Source organism: Nannobrachium achirus (genome assembly GCF_963921795.1).
Source record: "Nannobrachium achirus genome assembly, chromosome: 3".
Taxonomy (NCBI): domain Eukaryota; kingdom Metazoa; phylum Chordata; class Actinopteri; order Myctophiformes; family Myctophidae; genus Nannobrachium; species Nannobrachium achirus.
Genome location: NC_137812.1, coordinates 55,985,056 through 56,009,414, shown reverse-complemented (window position 1 = coordinate 56,009,414; position 24,359 = coordinate 55,985,056). Strand labels below are relative to the sequence as shown.

At 41.5% G+C, this 24,359-nt stretch overlaps 2 protein-coding genes and 1 long non-coding RNA gene across 4 annotated transcripts; 1 reads left to right on the top strand and 2 right to left on the bottom strand.

Moving 5' to 3' along the window:
- Window positions 1-3,478: 3,478 nt before the first annotated feature.
- LOC308282331 (somatostatin receptor 3) lies at window positions 3,479-10,599 on the top strand (the record flags this gene model as incomplete). The annotated part of the gene is made up of 4 exons (XM_080722678.1): window positions 3,479-3,795; window positions 4,656-5,130; window positions 8,223-8,863; window positions 10,548-10,599. 4 exons carry the CDS (start codon window positions 3,479-3,481, stop codon window positions 10,597-10,599), a joined length of 1,485 nt encoding a protein of 494 aa, XP_080578804.1.
- Window positions 10,600-11,186: 587 nt separating this feature from the next.
- On the bottom strand, window positions 11,187-16,622 carry LOC308281072 (protein CutA homolog). Of its 2 annotated transcripts, XM_080721155.1 has the most exons (7): window positions 16,390-16,622; window positions 15,935-16,000; window positions 14,918-15,066; window positions 14,196-14,255; window positions 12,799-12,844; window positions 12,405-12,454; window positions 11,187-11,471 (listed from the first exon to the last, which is right to left on the bottom strand). In XM_080721155.1, the coding sequence occupies exons 2-7, from the start codon at window positions 15,995-15,997 to the stop codon at window positions 11,372-11,374; spliced, it is 468 nt and encodes a 155-aa protein (XP_080577281.1). In that variant the 5' UTR covers window positions 15,998-16,000; window positions 16,390-16,622; the 3' UTR covers window positions 11,187-11,371. The 2 variants fall into 2 exon arrangements, with proteins under 2 accessions (XP_080577281.1, XP_080577282.1); XM_080721156.1 differs by lacking the exon at window positions 15,935-16,000.
- Window positions 16,623-17,862: 1,240 nt separating this feature from the next.
- Window positions 17,863-20,106, bottom strand: LOC308281042. Its single transcript, XR_013961805.1, has 3 exons — window positions 19,867-20,106; window positions 19,412-19,477; window positions 17,863-18,543 (listed from the first exon to the last, which is right to left on the bottom strand). It is a non-coding gene; the product is annotated as an uncharacterized lncRNA (long non-coding RNA).
- Between the last annotated feature and the right edge of the window lie 4,253 nt (window positions 20,107-24,359).

Sequence of the window (24,359 nt, the reverse complement as noted above, 5' to 3'; positions counted from 1 at the left end):
CATGGGGAAACCAGTGCTACTGATATAAGTGGCTATTACTTTGTCTGTGTGTGCTCAGGGTCGGCATGTTTTCCTTGCTCTTCAAACCGTGAAATTCGGAGAATTCGTTTAACACAGTGAGAGTGTATCAGATGTTGAACCCAGAGCGTAACAAATTGATGAAAATACAACACTGGGGGGATTAGGATATCATCACTGTCAGGTGGAAACCATGTCCGAAACCGTTCGTTTTGTATTTATCAATTTACATTTTTTTTTTTTTTTTGAATAGTGAAAATAGCTGATCTACAAGCACACAACGCGATGCGAGGCGTTGTGTGCTTGTACTGTAGATCGGCTATTTTCACTCGTTTTGTGTGACGGTCTTGTATGATGAAGCAGGGCTTTACTTTACAAAAAAGAAATTTGGAGATACAAGGTTTCTGCCCGACAGCGACAATATGTTTTCTGATCAACACTATTACTGGGGGAAGCATCTGTGTCATTTTAGATTTTAGCTTTGGCTAGTCAAAAATAGAAGATAATAGCTCACAGTACGCCACGCTGAGAGCTTCTACATCTATTTTTGATAATTTTTTAAAATCATTTTGAATATTTTAAGTCACAAATCTTCTCTTCTGGGGGGTCCCTAGCACAAAACATTTTCAGATGTGGGTCTGCAGCCGAATATATCAATTTGGGGGTCTTTGACTTGAAAAAGTTTGCAAACTAGAAGGCATTTCTGGCCACAAGTACGTTCGCTTAAACCTTTAGGGCCCTATGATTAATTAAGTGATACCGCAATCCTTATTATGCAAGTTGTGTTGAATGCAAACAGTTAAGGTTTAAGACTGCATCATATTTAACGCGTGGGGGAGTGTTCATATGTTAATTAAGGGGCTCAATGTGGTAGCTGATTATGAACCTTGACTTAAAAAAACTCGCCATATCTCGGTCAATATATCGATTTTAAAAATAAAAGGTCCGCGGTACGGATCGGTGCAGCACGGCGCAGGACGGCACGTTCCGTAGGTGGATAAGTGTATCAAATATGGTTTTATTTATGCAAGCATTGGGATTGTGACCATGTGATTATGGCCATGCACTTTTCTCCTTTCAAATAGTCTCACCGCTTAACGCACTCAAAATAGCACTGCGTCTTGTGCTGACCTCTAAATGGCAGCTGATACTCTCATTGGTTTGATTAAAGTAACCGCCCAAACACGTCCATGACTAATTCAGGGCGTGGTGCGCAAATTACTGCACTCATAATAGATTAGCCATTGGTCACGACTCCATGTCTTAATTTAAGTAATAAGACCTGGCATTATTAAGACGTTTGTAATAGACTAAAGAGAATAAACATTGATCTTACTGTGCTCTATAGCTCTGTTTGGGTCTTAAACTATCTCTCTTTCACATTTGTCTTTTTTTTTCATTCATTTATTGCTGTATTCTTTGTTACTGTTGTGATATTAATATATGTTTTCCGCTTATTTTAAATGTTTTAATGTGTAATAATAGATTCGATTATACTGCTCTTTTATGCTTTGTCACTTTGTCACTATTTCCATTTTAATTTTAGATTTATTTGGAAGCACATTGAGAGTCTACTAAACGTGTTATGTAAAATACATTTGACTTGACTTGACTTTGTTACGTTGTTGACCCCTCGTCCATTTTCCTCTACTTATTTTTCTCTTCATTATCCTCACATTGGCAGTAATTACCCACAAGGCTGCAGAGGACATACCGCTTTCCCAGTCATAAGCCAATCCATTGTGCTCCTAACAGAAAAGCAATTATGAGCCATTACTGCTGTGCGAACGAGAGTGTGCTTGTGTGCCGCAGCGCGATTATTATGAAGCTTAGACAGCATTGTAAACAAGTCTTGTATAAATACACTAAGTAAATGCATGAAGTGCTTTTGTCCTCATGCCCTTGTGGACTTTCTGTTGTTTGCATTAAACAAGAGTTATGGAAACAAGCTGTTTAGAATCCATTTGTTGTCAAGTCAACTCTGAGGGAGTACAAATAACCAATAGGGGTCCATTCGGTTTCATTCGTACTCCCTCACAGTTAAAAAAAAAAGAATTAATTGCATTATAAACATATCCAATGTGTTGTGTTAAAGACTTTGTATCTTCCAGGGGTCGAATTTACTGACAATGCCTCTGAACAAAACATTGGCATGCAGTATTGCACATAGCCAAACTGCAATAATTGCGACCGTAGGTCGCAGTTTACTATGAAACCCCACACATCCTGTCCGTCAGTCTGTACCGCCTCAATGTCAATAGCTGACCTTTTGTGACATCACAAAGTTGACTGAATGACCAAGACAGCCTGTATGGCAACCATATATGGAGATCCCTGATATTAAGCCCATATTTGGCAATGCCCATATATGAACGCTCCATATGGCCAAGAGAGAATTAATTTGCAAATCAAGACTGCTGACTATCATCACGTGGATATCCATGAAGATCACAACACTGGCCTCTTCAAACCCTGGATATCCATACATGGAGATGACCATCATTACCTAGATCTCCATATATGGAGTCAATACCTCTACATCTGACCTCACTGACTCCATATAAGGATATAGCTGACCTGTTCTGACATCACAGTGATGACTCGAGCCAGCTCAGCAGAAGGGTATACATGCCAAAGCGCCCATGTACACGCGACATGTGCACGCACCCATGTGCGATGCCTCTCCCTTAGGGCGTCTTACTGGTAATACTACGTTTGTCATTGGTGATGGAAAATAAAGTGGAAGTTAGAAGTCACTTATGGCCCTATCATAGTACAGTCTGGGGTGATAAGCTATCACCGCAGTGTAGTATTTTAAAGTCAGAAAACTACAACATTACGTCATTCGGAACAGTAAAGGGCTATCACCGCGAACCCTGACATATCTCCTCTGTTTTTACCTTCAGACATCTCCCCATCTCCCCGTTCACTGATTGGTCGATTTGCCCCCGTGGTTTCAGAAACGCGGTGATAGGACTTCACCGTGAGTCCGTGACTATGATGGCCTCCACTTGTTTTCACATTTTTTGGTGGTAGCTTATCACCTAAAAGTTGAGGTGATAGCTCTTCACCTCGGACTATGATAAAGCCTTTAGAAGTCAAAAGCATAACGATAACGAAATGTTATCATGCGCTAAGGTATACAGTTCATGTCAACTCATCTTTATGCTCTATGTGTCAACTGGTGCCATGGCATTGGTCCGAAGGTTCATTACCAACCCTAACCTTAACCTCAGTAACCCTAACTAAATTCGGACTAATGAACCTTCGGACTTATGGGCAGTCCCCTGTCAACTACCCTATTGACTGAATGATCATTGACATGCTGTTCCATGAATAAACAAATAAAGTAAAGTTCGCTCTGGATAAAAACCCTAAATTGTGCATCCTCTCTTACAGGACTAACGTGTGACTGAATCAAGCCTATACCGCCTGTCCCCACTCCTCCTCTGAAGTCCTCATGGAGCTCATCCAGGCAGCCCCTGCCTCCATACCGCCACAGGAACCCTCTAGCGCCACCTGGGTCAACAGCACCACCATCATGCCCCAGCATTCCCCTCTCCTGCTCCCCTCCACGCCGCCCCCCACGGGCCTCGCCCACACCGACGGCGGTTCCATCCTTATGAACAGCAGCTGGACCAACTGGACGGAGCCCGACGACGCAGGGTTTGTCCCCAGCGTGGCCGGGGTCCTCATCCCCCTCATCTACGTGATGGTGTGCATCGTGGGCCTGGTGGGCAACACTCTGGTCATCTATGTGGTCCTGCATTACCACAGGTGGGGAGTAAATAGTAATTACTTACAGTAGGGCTGTCACAATTATTACATAATCATCTAATCGTGATTTTTGGACATAATCGTGATTATTTTTCATAATCGCCATAATCGTTTCCATGTTGAAAAATGTTCATATATTTAAATAAAAGGTCAAAAATAGTGGAAATAGCAGATCTACAAGCTCACAACGCGTCGCATCGCGACGCGTTGTGAGCTTGTAGATCGGCTATTTCCACTATCAATGTTCTTTTTTAAGTATAAGGTTGTCAAATATGTCAGTAATTATGTGTCATATCTACCATGTGCAACTTAAAAGCAGAAATGTAATTGTCAACGACAAAAACACAATTAAATCGTTAATCGCAATTATTTGAGTGACAAATAATCGTCATGTAAAATGTCATAATCGTGACAGCCCTAACTTACAGTCAGTCACTCTGTTTCGTTTACTTATGTAACCTTTTGTATATTTGTGAAGAAAAAGTGCCACTCCTTACATTTGGGCCAAATGTAAAGGAGCATAATTAACATTTGAAAAATGATTTGGCTACCTTCTGCTCATTTCTTTTATTTGTATATACATATATGTGTAAGTTTTTATGAAATGCACATTCTGATTATTTCATTCCCACAGAGAGACTGTTTATGTTTTAGACCTTTCAATTACATTCAGATTTTTTAAACAATAAATCAGATCACATGAACTAGTCTTTTCACTAGATATTTTCTTACTCCTAACTCAGGCAACTAAATTTACTTCTACTTGAGTCATTCTAATTATAATTATAAAACTTTCCACTCGAGCACAGTTTTTTGGTCTACACTACAACCACCTCTTGTCCACCCCGCTCTCCACACAGAGCCGAGTCGGTCACCAACATCTACATCCTCAACCTGGCCATCGCCGACGAGCTCTTCATGCTGGGCCTGCCCTTCCTGGCGGTGCAGAACGCGCTGCTCTCCTGGCCGTTCGGCTCGCTGATGTGCCGCGTGGTGATGACCGTGGACGCCTTCAACCAGTTCACCAGCATCTTCTGCCTGACCGTGATGTCCATCGACCGCTACGTGGCCGTGGTGCACCCCATCCGCTCGTCCCGCTGGCGGCGCCCCCGCGTGGCCAAGGCCGTCAACGGCGCGGTGTGGGCCGTGTCCTCCGTGGTGGTGCTGCCCGTGGTGGTGTTCGCCGACGTGCTGGAGGACGACGGCAACTGCAGTATTGTGTGGCCCGAGCCGGCCGACGTCTGGAAGGCCTCCTTCATCGTCTACACGTCCACCGTGGGCTTCCTGTTCCCGCTGCTGGTCATCTGCCTGTGCTACCTGCTGATAGTCATCAAGGTACGTTCTGCTGCTCATCAGCCTGTGCTACTTGCTTATAGTCATCAAGGTACGTTCTGCTGCTCATCAGCCTGTGCTACCTGCTGATAGTCATCAAGGTACGTTCTGCTGGTCATCTCCTGTGCTACCTGCTTATAGTCATCAAGGTACGTTCTGCTGGTCATCTGCCTGTGCTACCTGCTGATAGTCATCAAGGTACGTTCTGCTGGTCATCTCCTGTGCTACCTGCTGATAGTCATCAAGGTACGTTCTGCTGGTCATCTGCCTGTGCTACCTGCTGATAGTCATCAAGGTACGTTTGTTTTTTCCCATTGGACACGGGTTCCCATACGGCCCAAACCTTTTAGCTCAAGACCCAAAAGGGAAATTAGACGTTTGCACCCGGGACCCAAACTATAGTGAAAATAGCATATCTAGAAGACGGCGTCAAACGACGTGCTGTGTAGCTTGTAGATGCTTAGATCTGCTTGTAGATTTGCTATTTTCACTACTTCTTAATTGTCTTTAACTCTGGGAGGGTACAAATTGACCATTGTTTTGGTCATCGGGAACCACAATCTGCACTGTAAAATCAAATGGAACCTCGGGTCCATTTGGTTCTATTTGTACACTCCCAGAGTTAATACAGACTTGTAAGTAAGGGTATTTTTTGCACTGGTTTGGTTTAACACAGGAGAAACGGCCTCAGACAAACCTACGGCCACTGCCATAGGTTAATGCCTCCTATGTGAAAGACTACAGTAAAGGCTTTGAGTTGGATCTGCAATGCACTATTTTTATTTTTTTAACCATGAATAATTGTTGTTGCCCAGTCTTAGCCCCTACATTGAATTTAGATGTCACCAGACAGATTGGTAGGTGGACAACTCCAATCGCCTGGCTCTGGCTGGCTACAGGAGAGACTGCCCCCATGGTGGTATTAAAGCAATAAGCCACAAGAGGCGAGTGGTTACCGGGGTAGTATACACCGGCTGAAAGGCATTGGGAAAAACGAGGCGCCAGCCGAGTGTTTCCGACCCTCTCAGCCGGTATTCACAAGCCTCGCGTGGCTTATTGCTTTTCTAAAACGGTCACAATATTGCAACATGAAAAACATAGCATTCCATTATTTAAAGAATAAAGTACACTTCTCCGCCACCAGGAAGAGACATTTCCTTGTTTACCAGCCACATCCCAGGAACGGGACTTACGGAAGCCAGTGTGTGTTTATAAAGTCACGTCATTCTTTTTGCCAAAAAATAGGGAAACAACACTTATGTGTTAGATCAGTCTCATGTTAAGAACCATATTCGAGCCATACACATGTTCATCCAGATTTTGCTGCTTTGTGGGTGAACATCACATCAGAAACGCTAGCATAGCAACCTAAACTAACAGCCGAGTATGTGCCTGGAGAATAGAGGCGCTTTTCGCCTTTACAAGCCCCGCCCGGAGCCATTCAGTCACTGTCCTATGCATGCGGGCGGTGCTTAGAAGCACTCGCACGGCAGGATTTGAGAGAAAATCAAACGCTCGCTTCTCTAGTTCAGCCTCACGGCACAGTGGAAAGAAATAACGCACCTGGCTTTGATATAAACTGATTCAAGGTGTGGGTTATAGTGTCATATACCACGGCAACCAGCCAATCAGAATCAAGGAATGGAACTAGCCGTTTTAGAAGGTTCAGTATTCATCAAAGGCACAAAAGAACATACCACACCAATACCAGACAGGGTGCTACTGGATAAAAAGTTTGTCATGTAGAATAAACACAATAAATAAGCACCAAACAAAGCTCGCTTTTGCAGAATTTATTAGGAAGTGACACCAGCCGCCAGGCTATTCCTCAGACTTCTGAGGCTGAGGCTTTGTTTGGTGTGCAGATTTATTGTGTGCATTCTACACATGGTTCACCGTGTGGTAATGTTTCACCACTGAAATACTGACAGGTTTGATATGTTGTTTGCATTTTGATGATGTATATTAATAATAATGTACCACCACTACAGTGTATATCAAATTATGTATAAAACATGAAAATGAAAATTGATCATCCTGTCATTCCTGTGTCAGTGGCGGTATAGCACAGTATCATTAGATGCTTCTGTGCTTTTCTCAGATGCGGGTAAGAGCCTGAAATATTTATTCATAGTTACAATAAATGATTCTACTGCAGACTGGAGAACTTCAAACCTCGTAATTCCACTACTTCAATCCAACTCCGAAACCCATTAAGACCTGAGGTCGATTCCGCAAATGTCTTCTAAATCCTAAAGTGTTTTCTGAAAAATGTATATTGCTATACCATTGGTGCTCAAACGTCAAACCTTTTCATGTCAAGGAAATTATATGTATTTGGCTGTGGACCCCCATCATAAAATATATTGTTGTTCCAGGGAGATTTTTTGTTAAGATTTATTTTTTCTTTAAAGGGTATGCTGTAGCCTGGGCCACAGGGTAGTGGTCCACCTAGGCTGGCAATCCAGCCCTTGCACGTCACATACACAAACTTTAGAAGGCAGTCGTAGCCAATCAGGAGGGAATATGGGAAATGGGACAGATCCATGTTGATGACATGACTTTAGAGATACTGTGTACCACTTTGCGTGATTTTAGGCCAAAATCTGTAGGAGCAGTGTCCAAAAATGTAAGGCAGAACTAAAAAATAAATTAAAAAATCAAAAAAGATATGCTGTATATATATTAAAAGATTTGCACAAATTATAACAATGTTTCTACAATAGCAGATCTACAAGCTCACAATAGCTTGTAGAGTATAGTATGAAAGTAAAGTATAAAATAATGGTTAAAAGTGGTTAACTCTAAAGTGAAACAGATGCTTTCCCGGTCTTAATGGTTAATGAGCAATAGTTGTCAGTCTCTCAGGAGACTTTCATGAGATGAAAACAACTGAATGGCTCTGAAGACCATGGTTCATTTGGGACGTATTTTTTGCTGACCCAATATTCCGACTCGATGCAAATAGTATATACTCAAGTAATGATGTGTCAAAAGTCTCATTACCGTCTTCTACCATCAATATTCCCTGTCGCCTCATTTAAGCTGTAAATTGAACCATTAAAATCTTATTTTCCTCCTTTTTTGTTTCCAAGGTGCGCAGTGCAGGGAAACGCGCACGGGCCACGTCCACACGTCGCAGGAAGTCGGAGCGCAAGATCACACGCATGGTGGTGGTGGTGGTGGTGGTGTTTGTCCTGTGCTGGTTACCTTTCTACATCCTGAACATCGTCAACCTCCTGGTGGTGCTGCCCAGGGACTTCAGGGGACTTTACTTCTTCGTGGTGGTGCTGTCATACGCCAACAGCTGTGCCAACCCCATACTGTACGGCTTCCTGTCCGACAACTTCAAGAGGGGCTTCCGGAAGGCCCTGTGCCGCTCCTCGCGCAGGGTGGACGACCACGAGAGAGCCGGCGGCACCGACTTTAAGCGCCCCACGGAGGAGTGGGCCGGCATCGGGCTTCAGACTCGAAACGGGCTGGGAAACGACGAGGGATGTGGCGGTGAGGAGGAAGAAGAGGGGGAGATGAACGGGGGAACAGATGATGCCATCACACAGATGGCAGGAATCAGCAGGATTGTGCAGAACGGTAACAGTGGAGGGATGGAGGAGAGATCCCAGGCTCTGTTCTCTCAGGATGGGGAAACAGAGCCAGAGCCCTCCGGGCAGAGGGCCTACATTGCAGACATGGCTGGGGAAGGCCCAGGCTTGTGTCCTGCTGAGACAATGTCCACGTTGGCCAGGGGATCAAAGAGGGGAAGCAATAGGTCACTAGTTGAGGCATCAACTGAGGAAAGTACAGTTCTTGAAATTAGCTGTCTGTGAGTGGCCTCTTTTCAGTGTTGTTACTTCAGCGTGTAGACTACTATCAAACACTGTTTCTCTCCAAGGGCCAAGGGCGTCCAATGGATTGTTACAGTGTTGATTTAACTCTGAGAGTGTGTAACGGGAACTCAAATGGACTCATAAGATTAGTTTGGATCACGACCAAATGCATTTTGAGCTTGTAGATCTGTATGACAATTGACAATGTATAAAATAGGGCTTGAGTGGTTACACCATCTGCTGTGAATGCTTGCCAGCTGCGACAGCAGATTGCAAAATTCAAGTTGGATCAATTTACAACATGCAAATCCTGAGTGCATGCTTCATTAACGTGCACGGAAAGAAACTTGTGAATAATGAATAATACTAAATATTATGACTTGTAGTCAGCTGTAAAATGAAAATGTAAATTGTACAGCATCAGCCATAACTAAGTAAAAGCATTAATTTTCAATAAGCAGTGTAAAGCCTGTGTTTACACAAATCGTTTGTGTAACATCTACAGAATACACACTGGGACTAATATACTGTACATTCAGGTTTTTATGTATAATTCAAACGTGTGTTGTTTTCTCTTGGAAGAAAGATGTACGTATTTTATAAACACACTGATTTTTATTTATTTTTTGCAAAAAGGCTTTACTCTGATCATTTAGTCCTAATACAAACATACAATGAGTAATTTTCACATGTCTTTAGCGTACAGTGTCTGAGTTAAAAATAATTGAGTGATTGTAAGCAGAGCATCTAAAGCTGTGATTAAGTGAAAGGGCAGGAGGTTGCTTATGAGATTTGTAAAAGAATGTTGAATTTTTCCACTTGTCATGAAGAGTTTTAAAATGTTCACAGTGAAGAGCCCTGGATCCAAGATGTTTCAATACTCAATGGTTGAAGCAAGTATCCAAGTCCATTTAACATCAGTTCCCTACTTGGTGGAGCTCACACAAAATATTTGGATTGTAAAATGTATGTACAGTATGTCTTCAAATACAATAGTATGTGCTTGTGATGCTTCAGTGAATTCCCATGCCTTATTTGCAAGTGGAATATTAAGAGATTCAGCTAATAAATGTTTGCACATGACATTTGTAAAGAAATGCTTTGTTTGTGAGATTTGACTTACATACTCAAATGTCTTTTAGATCTGTTCCTCTCTAGAGTGCAGAGAGATGGCCCATTTAAGGTACATTTAAAATAATTGTGTTTGGAATATCATTTCTCTGTTGTAGCAATGTTTCCTTGGCATTAACAATTTGGAAGAGCACATGGCAGGGTTTATCCGAGACAACCTCTGGAATTTGGGAGTAGAGAGAAGGGAATTAAATGGCCTGCCAACAGAACACTTGTGGGATCAGCCTGGGGTGTGCTGTTTGTGCTAGAGTGACCAATACAACCACTTTGGCTGACTTGAGACAAATCCTGGTTGAGAAGTGGAATGCCATCCCAGTCCAACAGCAGTGTGTAACCAGGCTGGTGACCAGCATGAGGAGGTGGTACCAGGCTGTGTTCATTTTTTACCAGTTCTTCTCCCCAATTTAGTTATGCCAATTGATTCCTCCCTCTACACATTGTGTTGTTACTGCTGTTGTACAGTATATGGACTCACCTGCCAGTGAGGAGCCCCCAGCGCGAGTGCGTAGACTAGAGCCTTCCCTCCCCCGAACATGGGCCAATTTTTTTTATAGACGCTCAACAAAGCTGATGCACCATGGTGGATTCGAACCCAAAACCTCTACGGTGGTGGGCAGGTACTTTACCACTGCACCACCGGAGCATGGCCTCTGTTTCGGTTTATGGATCATCCACATGCTGCTGAGGCTCCTGTTTGTTAAATGGGTACATTGTAAAATAGCATCTTCAACCTATCCACCAAATAAGAATCAAAAACAACATCAATAAGCTGTGTGGCATTGTTACTCGGGGAGATGCTAAGTCCATAAATGCATGTTCCTTACAAATGGGGAACCATTTAAAAGGGAAATAAATGTATGTATAAATCTAGAAACAAAGGCTTTCCTGCTATGACAAAGCCATTATCCTTATTCTCAAGATAATAAGAATTGACAACAAGTATTTGCAATCCATAGACACACACTTAACAATTCAAAGAATCCCAGGAAATGTTTTATCTAGATTAGAACATTTTCTAATTTAACCAAGGTTGCCACCTAGTGACCATATTGAGCAACTGACAGATTCAAGGGTGTGAATGAATGCTGAAACAAAACCAAATTAACAAAATCCACAGGGCATTTTTATTGACTTTTACTATTCCAAATATGATGACCAGTATACATTTCATGACATGTTCAGTATGGAATATGAAAACGCAGCTGAAAGGTAAACGTTTCGTTGCTTAACAAAATGTGTTAGGTTTAGTATGTTGTTGTTGGGTTGGGGTTAGTATGTTTGTTTTCTTATTCAGGAACGATGTCTCCGATCCACTTGAGGTAGGGCGGGTTGCCCTGGTCGATTGGCATGCTAATGACTTCAGCTACTTCATAGGGGTGGTTAGAGCTGGAAAGCACAACAGACCAATGTGAGCCATCTGCACGCAGGCGCGCGCACACACACACAGACACACACACACACACACTGTTGTGACAGCGTGCACTAACTGCCCCACTGTGAATCTTCCGCAAAATAATATTAGGACAAATTGGCAGAGCAAAGAAGGCATAATGACAGCAATGTTCCCTTTAATCAATTGCACCTTCCACGGTCACAATGACATGCTTTTCTCATTTTAGTGTTGTGTCAAAGTTGGAACACAACTGATAAATTCCTCATACTGATACAACACACTTATGAACATGGGGAACACAGTTTAGTCTCTGTAATACAGACTAATTAAAGGCAGGGGAAAGGGGGCTCGCGTATAACCTGCTAAAGCCACTGCAATCATCACTTAGATGATATACTGTAGGTCAGTGGTTCCAACAACACATGTTACTCTGAAAGTTAGTATACAAATGGAACCTTCCATTTGTAAACTCAGTTACAGACCTGTCCCTTTGGAACCTCCTCAAGGAGCCCCGAATCGTCACTTTGAGTTCCACGGATATTTATAAAACAGGAGGTCAGAAAGAGAGCCACTTAAACCCTATTCTGGGCTGAACATTCGTCACAAAACAGCAGCATGTACAAGCTTGTAGATGTTCTATTTTCACCCCAAAGATATTTTTGTAGAGGGAAAACCATGAAGGGCCTAGTTAGTATATGCTCAACCAAGTACCAGTATATATGGTTTAAATGGTTGAACAGTACAGATCATTATTAGGATGGTGATCCTAACCTATGGAATCACATGTCATGCACCCCTCCCTCCCTCTCATGCACACACAAGACAGTTGGGCACAAACCCTGTACAGAATGTTGGGGTTCTAGACTAGTTTACTTGCAGACTAGGAATCATTTTCTACCACCTACACAGTGCACATTATATCTTACCGGACATATTCAGCAAGGGCAGGCACTTTCGTACTTCTGGTCTTGATCATCTAAAAGCACAATAAATGTGTTAAATAAGCAGTTATTTAAACCAACAGCAGTTCAAATAAGGCTTTCTGTAATTGCCCTTTGGATCAACATGCACACATGTAAATTAACATCCTACTTGTTCAAGCTTCAGCGTCACATAAAAGCATCAAAAGTAGCAGATCCACAAGCTCGAAACCTGTCACGAAGCGCCGCACTGTGAGCTTGTAGATCTGCTATTTTTGCTTTTTTTTCTGAAAAGTAAAAGTTTTGGTTTCCACCCGACAGAGACGATATGTAACATTTACAGTATAGAACTTTAGTTGTCTCATTGCTTAATGCAGCATGGTGGCTAACAGACACTTACCAGCAGCACTTCACTGTCCTCCTCTATCTTACCCTGCCATTCATATCTGAGGACAACAAGAAGAAATGCCACATATAGACTGACTGCTGTGCTGTACTACATAAAACATATTCAGCTATGTTGTGCAACCTACAACACCAGTCATTTCTACAATGCATAAAAAAAGAAGAAAAATACTAGTTACTGAAATGTTCTCTCACATCACCCACCTGCACATGTTACTTTCTCTAGAATTGAACTTTGTGATGATATCTAGCAAAGCAGACGGGAGTTTTGTTTGATGTGAATGGGCGGCAAGTGGGAGTTGTAGAGTGGAATGAGTTTAGTTTGACTTCCACTTATGCTCTCTTCAGTCTCTGCTGCCCCCTCTATTCACTAAAAATATATCCATGTTTTCATTAGTTCATTAGAAAGTGACAAGCCATTCAGTTGTTAAACGGAGCTTTTTCAGTCACAGGTCCCACTTTATGGAACGCACTCCCCTCCCAAGTCAGACTGGCCCCACCATCGAGATCTTTAAATCTCGTCTGAAGACACACCTGTACGCCCTGGCTTTTAATTCCAGTTGAGAGTTCATATGGTTTTGTTTTGCTTATTATTTTCCCTGTCTGACGCAGCTGCGTCTTTTATTGTCAGTGTTGTGTTTTCTACTGCTCTTTTACCGCATTGTATGTTTTTGTTGCTTTTTTGTATTTTGGCCTTTAGTGTATTTAGCCGTGTTTCTCTGTACAGCACTTTGTAAACTCTGTTTTTAAAATGTGCAATATAAATAAAGTGGATTTGATTGGATTGGATTAGGCATGATCACCTGGTCTCCATGCACAATGACCATTTCCTCCTAGTCACACTGCTGGATGTCCAGCTGCTCTGGACCATCCTTTTTTTTAATTTAGGTGTTACAAAGTAAGGTATGTATGTGTGTCTGTCATAACTAAGCATAATAGTAGATGTATATATTGAATTAAACTGGTCCAACTGTTGCTAAGGCATAGGCTACTATTCAATAACAATGCAAAACAGGCCCACTATAAGATTTTTTTGACAGTTAACATTGTTGTGTTGTTTGAAGAGGCGCCGGGAGTTGCTGTATATTAAGTGCTACTAGAGCTATTAGAGCCTGCACAGCACTTTGGTAAACATTCAGTTTCAGAATGCTGTTATGCAACATATTAACAAACATTAACATTAAATACAAAAAGAAAAAGAACAATTACATTACTCTCTCTCTCTCTCTCTCTCCCGAAAAGACAATTACATTTGAAAAGTGCTATACAAATAAAATGTATTATTATTAGGCATGTTTGTAGCTTGAATTTCTTTCGCCAAAAAGGTAGGTATAAATTAGGCAGGCCTACGTCAAACAGTTACATAATGTTTGATCCTTGGTACAAACTTACACAGATTTGATGGCAGGGATGATGTTGACACAAGCAGCCAGCTTCTTCTCCACAATACCTCTGAGAGAAACAAACAGATCATTTAACCAAGCGCTATGAGGGGCAACATGAAGGAGATATGTTGCCGTCTTTCTTTCTTTGCTTGTGTGTAATAGCAGTACTGTATATCGAGAACTTAGTTATTTGCACAAATCATGGTGGAAATACTAGTCCTCTGGGCCAAGTCAATGCATAACTTTTCATGAGTTGACCAAAAGGGTCAAAGTAAAATTCTTTTCTCCATCATTGATTTGCAGTCATACCCTGAGGAAGGCTCAAAAGGCATGGGTTATCCCATTTTTAACTATTTTCAAATATGATTTAGCCAATATGTATTAAAGGCTTTTAACCTTTTTTTTTTTTTTTTTTTGCTTTTGATTTGCAGTTGTCTGACTGGACAACTGCATGGAAACTACAAATGATAGGGCGCACACCCAAAAACATAATTTCACACAATTTACACAGCGTAAAACTGTGACAATAAAGCTATAATTCTGATTCTTCTTAACATAATTATTAATATAGTAATACCATAAAAACAATGATACGTTGTAATTGTAAATGGTACGGATAGATAGATAGATAGATAGATAGATAGATAGATAGATAGATAGATAGATAGATAGATAGATAGATAGATAGATAGACAGATGATTGGGAAATGTGTGCACTGAGTGTGTCACCTGGCCAGGTCTCTTGCCACTGTGTCATTGGGACAGGTGACAAAGGCTGCCGAATGCGTGCCAGATGTGTACGTCTCAGATGCCATGGAAAATGCTCTCAGTCCGACAGTCCTCAGCAGCTGGAACATCAACCCGCTCACCAGGAAAGTCTAGAGATGATTACGTTGTCATAGAAACAGAGGCAAGACGAACGTCAACATGTGCCAGAGAGGACAGCTGAGTGTCCCCACTACAGGGAGCAAGATGTACACAACTAAACATGCACAACAACACTGTAGGGCTGCAACGCAACTGGTAAAAAAGAATCTAGCCCAACCCTACCCTCCCCTGCCCCTTCTTTGTATATACTGTTTGTTTTGACTTACTGTCTTCTATTTTGTTTTTCTTTACATATCTACTGCATAGTACTGTGTTCTATTTGTCTGTCATTCAATGTTATATGAGATACTTCAATGGTTTCCAGTGGAAATAAGCTTAGTCTTTTCATGGATCTCCTTTTAGTAGACCTTGTACCAGTGAACTGTACCGTCATGAAACTGTACCTTTTCCTATGCAAACTTCTAATAAAGTCTTCAATCAAATCAATCAATCAACCATTATTCTACCTATTACTTCTTCAATTAATAGAACAACAAATATACTTAAACTAATCGATTCACCTTAGTAATATTTTAAACTTCATCGCACAATGTGGCGTGCAAAAATAATGGAAATAGCAGATATACAAGCTCACAATGCTTTGAAGTTGCATTGTGAGTCGTGAGCTTGTAGATCTGCTATTTTCACAGGCTCAAAATAAGAGGGTCGATTATAGCTCCTTTCGGAACCTCTAGGTCGATTATTATTATGTCATTATTGTATTACAGTAGTGATTATATTTATTTTAATAATTATTCGTTCGATTTACTGTTGCACCCTCAGAACAACGCATTCCCAGTGTGATCATCATGTAAAGTGTCAGTACAGTGTAATGCATGGAGCTATAGCCATAAATCATAACTCGGAGCATGCACTCACCAGGACCAGTGATTTCATAGACACGCCTTGTAATGTCTCTGCACTGGGCAGTCCAATGCGCATTGCCTGGGCAAGGCAAATAACATTAGCTAGAAGTACAACTACACATCTATACATTAGGCTATAACGTATACTAACGCTATTAGAATTGGATTCCCTAAAAGGCAAATATATAGGTAAACAACCATGCACAAAATAGTCAGCGCATCAGTTGACAAAAAGCGTTAGCCTTGGAAAAAGGAGAAAGAACAAGAACATTATGATAGTCTTGATCCAAGGCTAAACAGCGTTTAACTTTAGTTCTTGTTAACACAAGACAAGTAGATTGTCTAACAACTACAGCTTTTTCGTAACGGAATGATGGGCGGAGAGCATCGTCAAAAATGTATCATAGGCTCTCGGTGCCCAGGCTGTTAATGTAATAATAATAACAACAACAGAGCGACTTTCTGTACCTTTTGGCAGCTGTGGTCTGAATTCAAATCAAATGCCAGCAGCAGCAGCACGCCTTAACACGGCTGCCGTAAAGTAGAGTGTGGTGTTGTTGTGTACGTCTGTCTGTCTGTCAAACTGTCGTAAGCGCGAAGCCCTGTGCAGTTCATGAACTGATGATGATGACCCAAAGCCACATCAGTGCTCCCATTTTGAATTCTTGTCACTGACCCAAGGTAAATGTTTGCAAGACATAACACATATATAGGCTCATATTCATAGCTTTAAAATAATAATAATATAACAAATTAAAATAAATGACTGCTCATGTAGTAAAGAAAATGCTCATTGGACCCCCCCCCCCCCCCCCCCCCCCATAGGCTACTTTACTATAAAAAAAAAAAGAAGCCTACATGACTTCAGATACATTTTCGACTTTATTTGTGTCTCATTGAGCGACTATAATACACAGGGCATTTCAGTGAGCATGTGTAGACCATTGTAGGCTACAGTTAAAATAACTCAGGATGGCTCTGTCATTTTAGTTGAGTGTCTTGTTTTCCTGTTCATTTCCATCCTCTTATCAATCCCTTTGAGTGTATTCATACATTTCACCCCAGTCATTTGTTTATTCTTTACATTCTTTTCTACTGCAGGACAGGATTATCAGTATGTAAATCACAAGTCATTTTCATATCGCAGGATCAAGTTTTTAACCAAATTAATTAATTCATCTGCAAAAATAAAATGAAAATAATTGAGAAAAGAAAACTGGGGGGGAAAGCTGTATTAGTTAGTGTGATACATTACATAAAGTAATCTTGTCCCAAACTCTGAAGGTCAGGCTGTCCAGGTGTTTGTCCACATCTATCAGTGATGCTGAGACCGGCTGTGGGTCCTGCAGTGTGAGCTGGACTCTTTGCATTGTGGTCTTGTAGTTCTGCAGGAATGAGATGTGTTCAGCTCTCAGCTCCTCCTCTATGGCTCTGATTGTGTGTGAAAGGGTTAATATGTCTCTGTTTAGACCCTCTGTCTTCTTCTTCTTCATCATCTGGCTCTTATGTTGCTCTTCCTCCCACAGTGCAGCAATCCTAGCATCCTCTTCCTCTTGCATGAACTGACGCATCTTCTTAAAACCTTCCTTAATCTGAATCTCTGTGTGCCTGGTCTGGAACTGAATGTGTTCTGCTGTTTGATCATAGTTTGATTTACATTTCTCCTGTAAAGCAGGGGTCTTCAACGCTTTCACGCCAAGGACCCTTTAGTTGAGAGAGAGATGAAGCAGGGACCCCCACAACCTTTATAGAGATTCCATATACCGTAGTTTCGTTGTTTGATAGCACGATCGATCATCAGTGTATTTTGGATTCATGTCAATTTGTGTTTTCAGATATTTAACTACTTGAACCGCCGATACTTAAACTTGACCTTTCATTCTGTAATTAGTCTGCTCTTTTTCACCTCTACACCAAATCTCTTTGCCAAAAATAGACGATCTACACGTTGTGAGCTTGTAGATCTGCTATTTTTGGCTAAAGTTCTCAGAATAAGGACACTAGGGTTCAAGTGGTTAATATAAAAAAAAATAAGAAAAAAGTTTCTATCACACAAAGATTTGGAGGACCCCCTGTAGTAACTCTGAGGACCCCCTAGGGGTCCCGGACCACTGCTGTAAGGGCTTCAGTGATTTCTGGACTTCTGGACTTCTTTCACACTGGCTGTTGACATTTCCGACAGAACTGTTTGAGTTTCTCAGCATGCAGACTGCAGAGAACCTCAGACCCTGTCGAAGCTCTCTGATGTCTCTCCTTTATGAAGGCCTCGCAAACGTTCTTCAGAGACAAGTATCTGGGAGGATCCACTGCTGAATGTCTCTTCTTACAAACTGGACATCTCCTTTATTTCCTTTTCTCTCCACCATTCCTGCCGACAGTCTTGACAGAAGCTGTGGCTACATGACAGGACAACAGGATCTTTAAAGATGTCACAGCACACAGGACAGGAAAATCCTCTTCTGGAAGAGATGACATGGAAGCCATTTTGCTTTGATTGTCATTGGGACAGGTGACAAAGGCTGCCGAATGCGTGCCAGATGTGTACGTCTCAGATGCCATGGAAAATGCTCTCAGTCCGACAGTCCTCAGCAGCTGGAACATCAACCCGCTCACCAGGAAAGTCTAGAGATGATTACGTTGTCATAGAAACAGAGGCAAGACGAACGTCAACATGTGCCAGAGAGGACAGCTGAGTGTCCCCACTACAGGGAGCAAGATGTACACAACTAAACATGCACAACAACACTGTAGGGCTGCAACGCAACTGGTAAAAAAGAATCTAGCCCAACCCTACCCTCCCCTGCCCCTTCTTTGTATATACTGTTTGTTTTGACTTACTGTCTTCTATTTTGTTTTTCTTTACATATCTACTGCATAGTACTGTGTTCTATTTGTCTGTCATTCAATGTTATATGAGATACTTCAATGGTTTCCAGTGGAAATAAGCTTAGTCTTTTCATGGATCTCCTTTTAGTAGACCTTGTACCAGTGAACTGTACCGTCATGAAACTGTACCTTTTCCTATGCAAACTTCTAATAAAGTCTTCAATCAAATCAATCAATCAACCATTATTCTACCTATTACTTCTTCAATTAATAGAACAACAAATATACTTAAACTAATCGATTCACCTTAGTAATATTTTAAACTTCATCGCACAATGTGGCGTGCAAAAATAATGGAAATAGCAGATATACAAGCTCACAATGCTTTGAAGTTGCATTGTGAGTCGTGAGCTTGTAGATCTGCTATTTTCACAGGCTCAAAATAAGAGGGTCGATTATAGCTCCTTTCGGAACCTCTAGGTCGATTATTATTATGTCATTATTGTATTACAGTAGTGATTATATTTATTTTAATAATTATTCGTTCGATTTACTGTTGCACCCTCAGAACAACGCATTCCCAGTGTGATCATCATGTAAAGTGTCAGTACAGTGTAATGCATGGAGCTATAGCCATAAATCATAACTCGGAGCATGCACTCACCAGGACCAGTGATTTCATAGACACGCCTTGTAATGTCTCTGCACTGGGCAGTCCAATGCGCATTGCCTGGGCAAGGCAAATAACATTAGCTAGAAGTACAACTACACATCTATACATTAGGCTATAACGTATACTAACGCTATTAGAATTGGATTCCCTAAAAGGCAAATATATAGGTAAACAACCATGCACAAAATAGTCAGCGCATCAGTTGACAAAAAGCGTTAGCCTTGGAAAAAGGAGAAAGAACAAGAACATTATGATAGTCTTGATCCAAGGCTAAACAGCGTTTAACTTTAGTTCTTGTTAACACAAGACAAGTAGATTGTCTAACAACTACAGCTTTTTCGTAACGGAATGATGGGCGGAGAGCATCGTCAAAAATGTATCATAGGCTCTCGGTGCCCAGGCTGTTAATGTAATAATAATAACAACAACAGAGCGACTTTCTGTACCTTTTGGCAGCTGTGGTCTGAATTCAAATCAAATGCCAGCAGCAGCAGCACGCCTTAACACGGCTGCCGTAAAGTAGAGTGTGGTGTTGTTGTGTACGTCTGTCTGTCTGTCAAACTGTCGTAAGCGCGAAGCCCTGTGCAGTTCATGAACTGATGATGATGACCCAAAGCCACATCAGTGCTCCCATTTTGAATTCTTGTCACTGACCCAAGGTAAATGTTTGCAAGACATAACACATATATAGGCTCATATTCATAGCTTTAAAATAATAATAATATAACAAATTAAAATAAATGACTGCTCATGTAGTAAAGAAAATGCTCATTGGACCCCCCCCCCCCCCCCCCATAGGCTACTTTACTATAAAAAAAAAAGAAGCCTACATGACTTCAGATAAATTTTCGACTTTATTTGTGTCTCATTGAGCGACTATAATACACAGGGCATTTCAGTGAGCATGTGTAGACCATTGTAGGCTACAGTTAAAATAACTCAGGATGGCTCTGTCATTTTAGTTGAGTGTCTTGTTTTCCTGTTCATTTCCATCCTCTTATCAATCCCTTTGAGTGTATTCATACATTTCACCCCAGTCATTTGTTTATTCTTTACATTCTTTTCTACTGCAGGACAGGATTATCAGTATGTAAATCACAAGTCATTTTCATATCGCAGGATCAAGTTTTTAACCAAATTAATTAATTCATCTGCAAAAATAAAATGAAAATAATTGAGAAAAGAAAACTGGGGGGGAAAGCTGTATTAGTTAGTGTGATACATTACATAAAGTAATCTTGTCCCAAACTCTGAAGGTCAGGCTGTCCAGGTGTTTGTCCACATCTATCAGTGATGCTGAGACCGGCTGTGGGTCCTGCAGTGTGAGCTGGACTCTTTGCATTGTGGTCTTGTAGTTCTGCAGGAATGAGATGTGTTCAGCTCTCAGCTCCTCCTCTATGGCTCTGATTGTGTGTGAAAGGGTTAATATGTCTCTGTTTAGACCCTCTGTCTTCTTCTTCTTCATCATCTGGCTCTTATGTTGCTCTTCCTCCCACAGTGCAGCAATCCTAGCATCCTCTTCCTCTTGCATGAACTGACGCATCTTCTTAAAACCTTCCTTAATCTGAATCTCTGTGTGCCTGGTCTGGAACTGAATGTGTTCTGCTGTTTGATCATAGTTTGATTTACATTTCTCCTGTAAAGCAGGGGTCTTCAACGCTTTCACGCCAAGGACCCTTTAGTTGAGAGAGAGATGAAGCAGGGACCCCCACAACCTTTATAGAGATTCCATATACCGTAGTTTCGTTGTTTGATAGCACGATCGATCATCAGTGTATTTTGGATTCATGTCAATTTGTGTTTTCAGATATTTAACTACTTGAACCGCCGATACTTAAACTTGACCTTTCATTCTGTAATTAGTCTGCTCTTTTTCACCTCTACACCAAATCTCTTTGCCAAAAATAGACGATCTACACGTTGTGAGCTTGTAGATCTGCTATTTTTGGCTAAAGTTCTCAGAATAAGGACACTAGGGTTCAAGTGGTTAATATAAAAAAAAATAAGAAAAAAGTTTCTATCACACAAAGATTTGGAGGACCCCCTGTAGTAACTCTGAGGACCCCCTAGGGGTCCCGGACCACTGCTGTAAGGGCTTCAGTGATTTCTGGACTTCTGGACTTCTTTCACACTGGCTGTTGACATTTCCGACAGAACTGTTTGAGTTTCTCAGCATGCAGACTGCAGAGAACCTCAGACCCTGTCGAAGCTCTCTGATGTCTCTCCTTTATGAAGGCCTCGCAAACGTTCTTCAGAGACAAGTATCTGGGAGGATCCACTGCTGAATGTCTCTTCTTACAAACTGGACATCTCCTTTATTTCCTTTTCTCTCCACCATTCCTGCCGACAGTCTTGACAGAAGCTGTGGCTACATGACAGGACAACAGGATCTTTAAAGATGTCACAGCACACAGGACAGGAAAAATCCTCTTCTGGAAGAGATGACATGGAAGCCATTTTGCTTTGATTAAAGCTACAAACACTCTGCTCAATACAGGAATTCAGTCAATGTTGGTAACACTCCCAATACTAATAGAAATGTTCCTTGAAGTTTACACTGTGAATCGTGGTTCTAGTTAAAGTCTGTTCAGCAGCAGGTTCCAGTGGTCTGGGTCAGTATTCCCTCCTGTAGCAGAAAGTCTGTCCTCTCTCACTGGAAGTTATGTTTGATCTGAAGTGAATCTTATTGCCTGTCTCTGTGTGTGTCGTCAGTGAGGAGAGGCAGAATAACCTGTAGGCTATCATGGTTTCTATCAGAGTCTGGTATATGAGGGGTGGAGCTACAGTATGATACTACTGAACAGTTGCATGATTCACACACACACACACACACACACACACACACACACACACACACACACACACACACACACACACACACACACACACACACACACACACACACACACACACACACACAAATATTCAGAAGTTTATTCGATAACTGGTTGTTTTATATAAATCTATTTGAATGGGCAATAGGAAACTCCCTTCGGTTGTTTTTGCCTCAGCCATCAGGTAGGCTATTACCTGAATTAAGGCCACAGGATGTGAATGATGCTGTTGCTGAAGAGAAAGTGGAAGTGTGCAATATAAGAAATGTGAGGTCTCTATTTATAGGTCTAGGCGGAGCGGTTTGCCTTTGATTTGAATGGGAGCTAGGGGGACTTTGGACTTTGGTTTAACATTTAGACTTTCATTTTCACTCTCTTCAGTCTCCATTCCAACAGCTATAAAACGCGGCTTTGGTGGAAAGTAACTAAAGTTTAAGAAGTTTAAGGCCAAAATGTTTTTTGTACATATACATTCATTGCTCCTAACATTAACAATGTCTTGTACTTACTGCCCCCACAACACCCGTTGAGGGAATTTTTGCGCCTAACTCCAAGGTTTCCATACCAACAAATAAAATCAACGGAAATTACAGACTAGCAATGAACAAATCTTTGTGACATTAAGTTGTAGGAATGCCTCTTCCCACCAGGAATCAAAGTACCGTAACTGGGCCATGGTTGGCCTCACTATCACTCAGAAGACTGACAATCACCAAATCATCTGTAAATTTAACATGTGTCTGTGGCATACTGACTTCTACATTCATTTAATACAAGAGTGGGGTGGATGATGGTAATTCAGCAGACAGTATCAGACCATCTGAGTTTTAATTGAGAGGAAATGAAGAACCTATAATACCGGAATCTAAGCCAAAGTGTTATCACGCCTATTGACTCAAGTGAGATTGTGTACAGCCAATTGTACAGTATGTCCTGCCTTGCCATAACAAGGTGCATACTTACGTTGTCATGGAAACAGAGGCAAGATGAACGTCAACATGTGCCAGAGGACAGCTGATTGTCCACACCAGAGGGAGCAAGACTAACACAGCAACAAAGTACCCATTCATTTCTTAACCATTATTCTACCCATTACTTCTTCAATTAATCGAATATTCAACTCATGAGTTTTGTTTTTGGACGCTGGATGGCAATGTTCGCTAGCCTATACTGTAGGTCACCAAATATTTTCAAATTCTACTGGAGGTCACCTGACACATGGATGATGTAACTGTAAAGATTCACCTGCCAGTGAGGGGCCCCTACCAGGAGGACATGGTTTGGACATTATTTGTATTTGATTTCCTGTACGGGAATCTTGCATGATCAAACAAGCCTGACGATTTTATATCATAAATGACACAGCGTCACATACAGTACCTGACAAAATAGCCAGGGAGATTTGTTTATTTTTGGAACACAGCTTGTTAGAGCCAATTTATATTATTTATTTATTTGGTCACCCGTTGCTGCCCCCCGCTGTTTAGACTATGGCATTGATCACACAGGTTGCGGGAACCCCTGATTAATAGGATGAGACACAGATGGACAGGGGGGAAGTGATTGTTTGGAACAGGCCAGTGAGGACGGCAGCAAACAGTTTTTGACCACGAATAGAACACGATATAGGAAGAACATTGATTAAGAAGAAAATATAAGTTTTTTGTTTATTACTTTCTTTTGAATTGAACTCTCACACTTATACTGATTGTTACACAACACAGCGAAGCTGTTCGTTTTGAGTTTGTTTTGATAAACAACAACGCTGTGATTACAAACACTGGAACACTGTGGAACAATAGGAACGTGCGTCTCAACTTATACGTCTCTGTGCTGGCTGGCGACTTGAAAACTACAGGTAGGACAAGTTACCGTAACAAAGTCAAAAACTTGCTGGAATAGCAAATAGGACGCGAGGATCCCCCACCCTCTTGGACACCCGTAGTACCGAAAGGAGCGGCTCGGGTGAGTGAATTGGACACAGAAGTTAACTGAACTGGACGAAGTTTGCGCGTAGCGTACCGCTGTACGCACGCAACGCATATTGTTTTATGAATGTCCGTAGCGTAAGCTACCAGCGTAGCGCGGCGCATATGATGAACTGA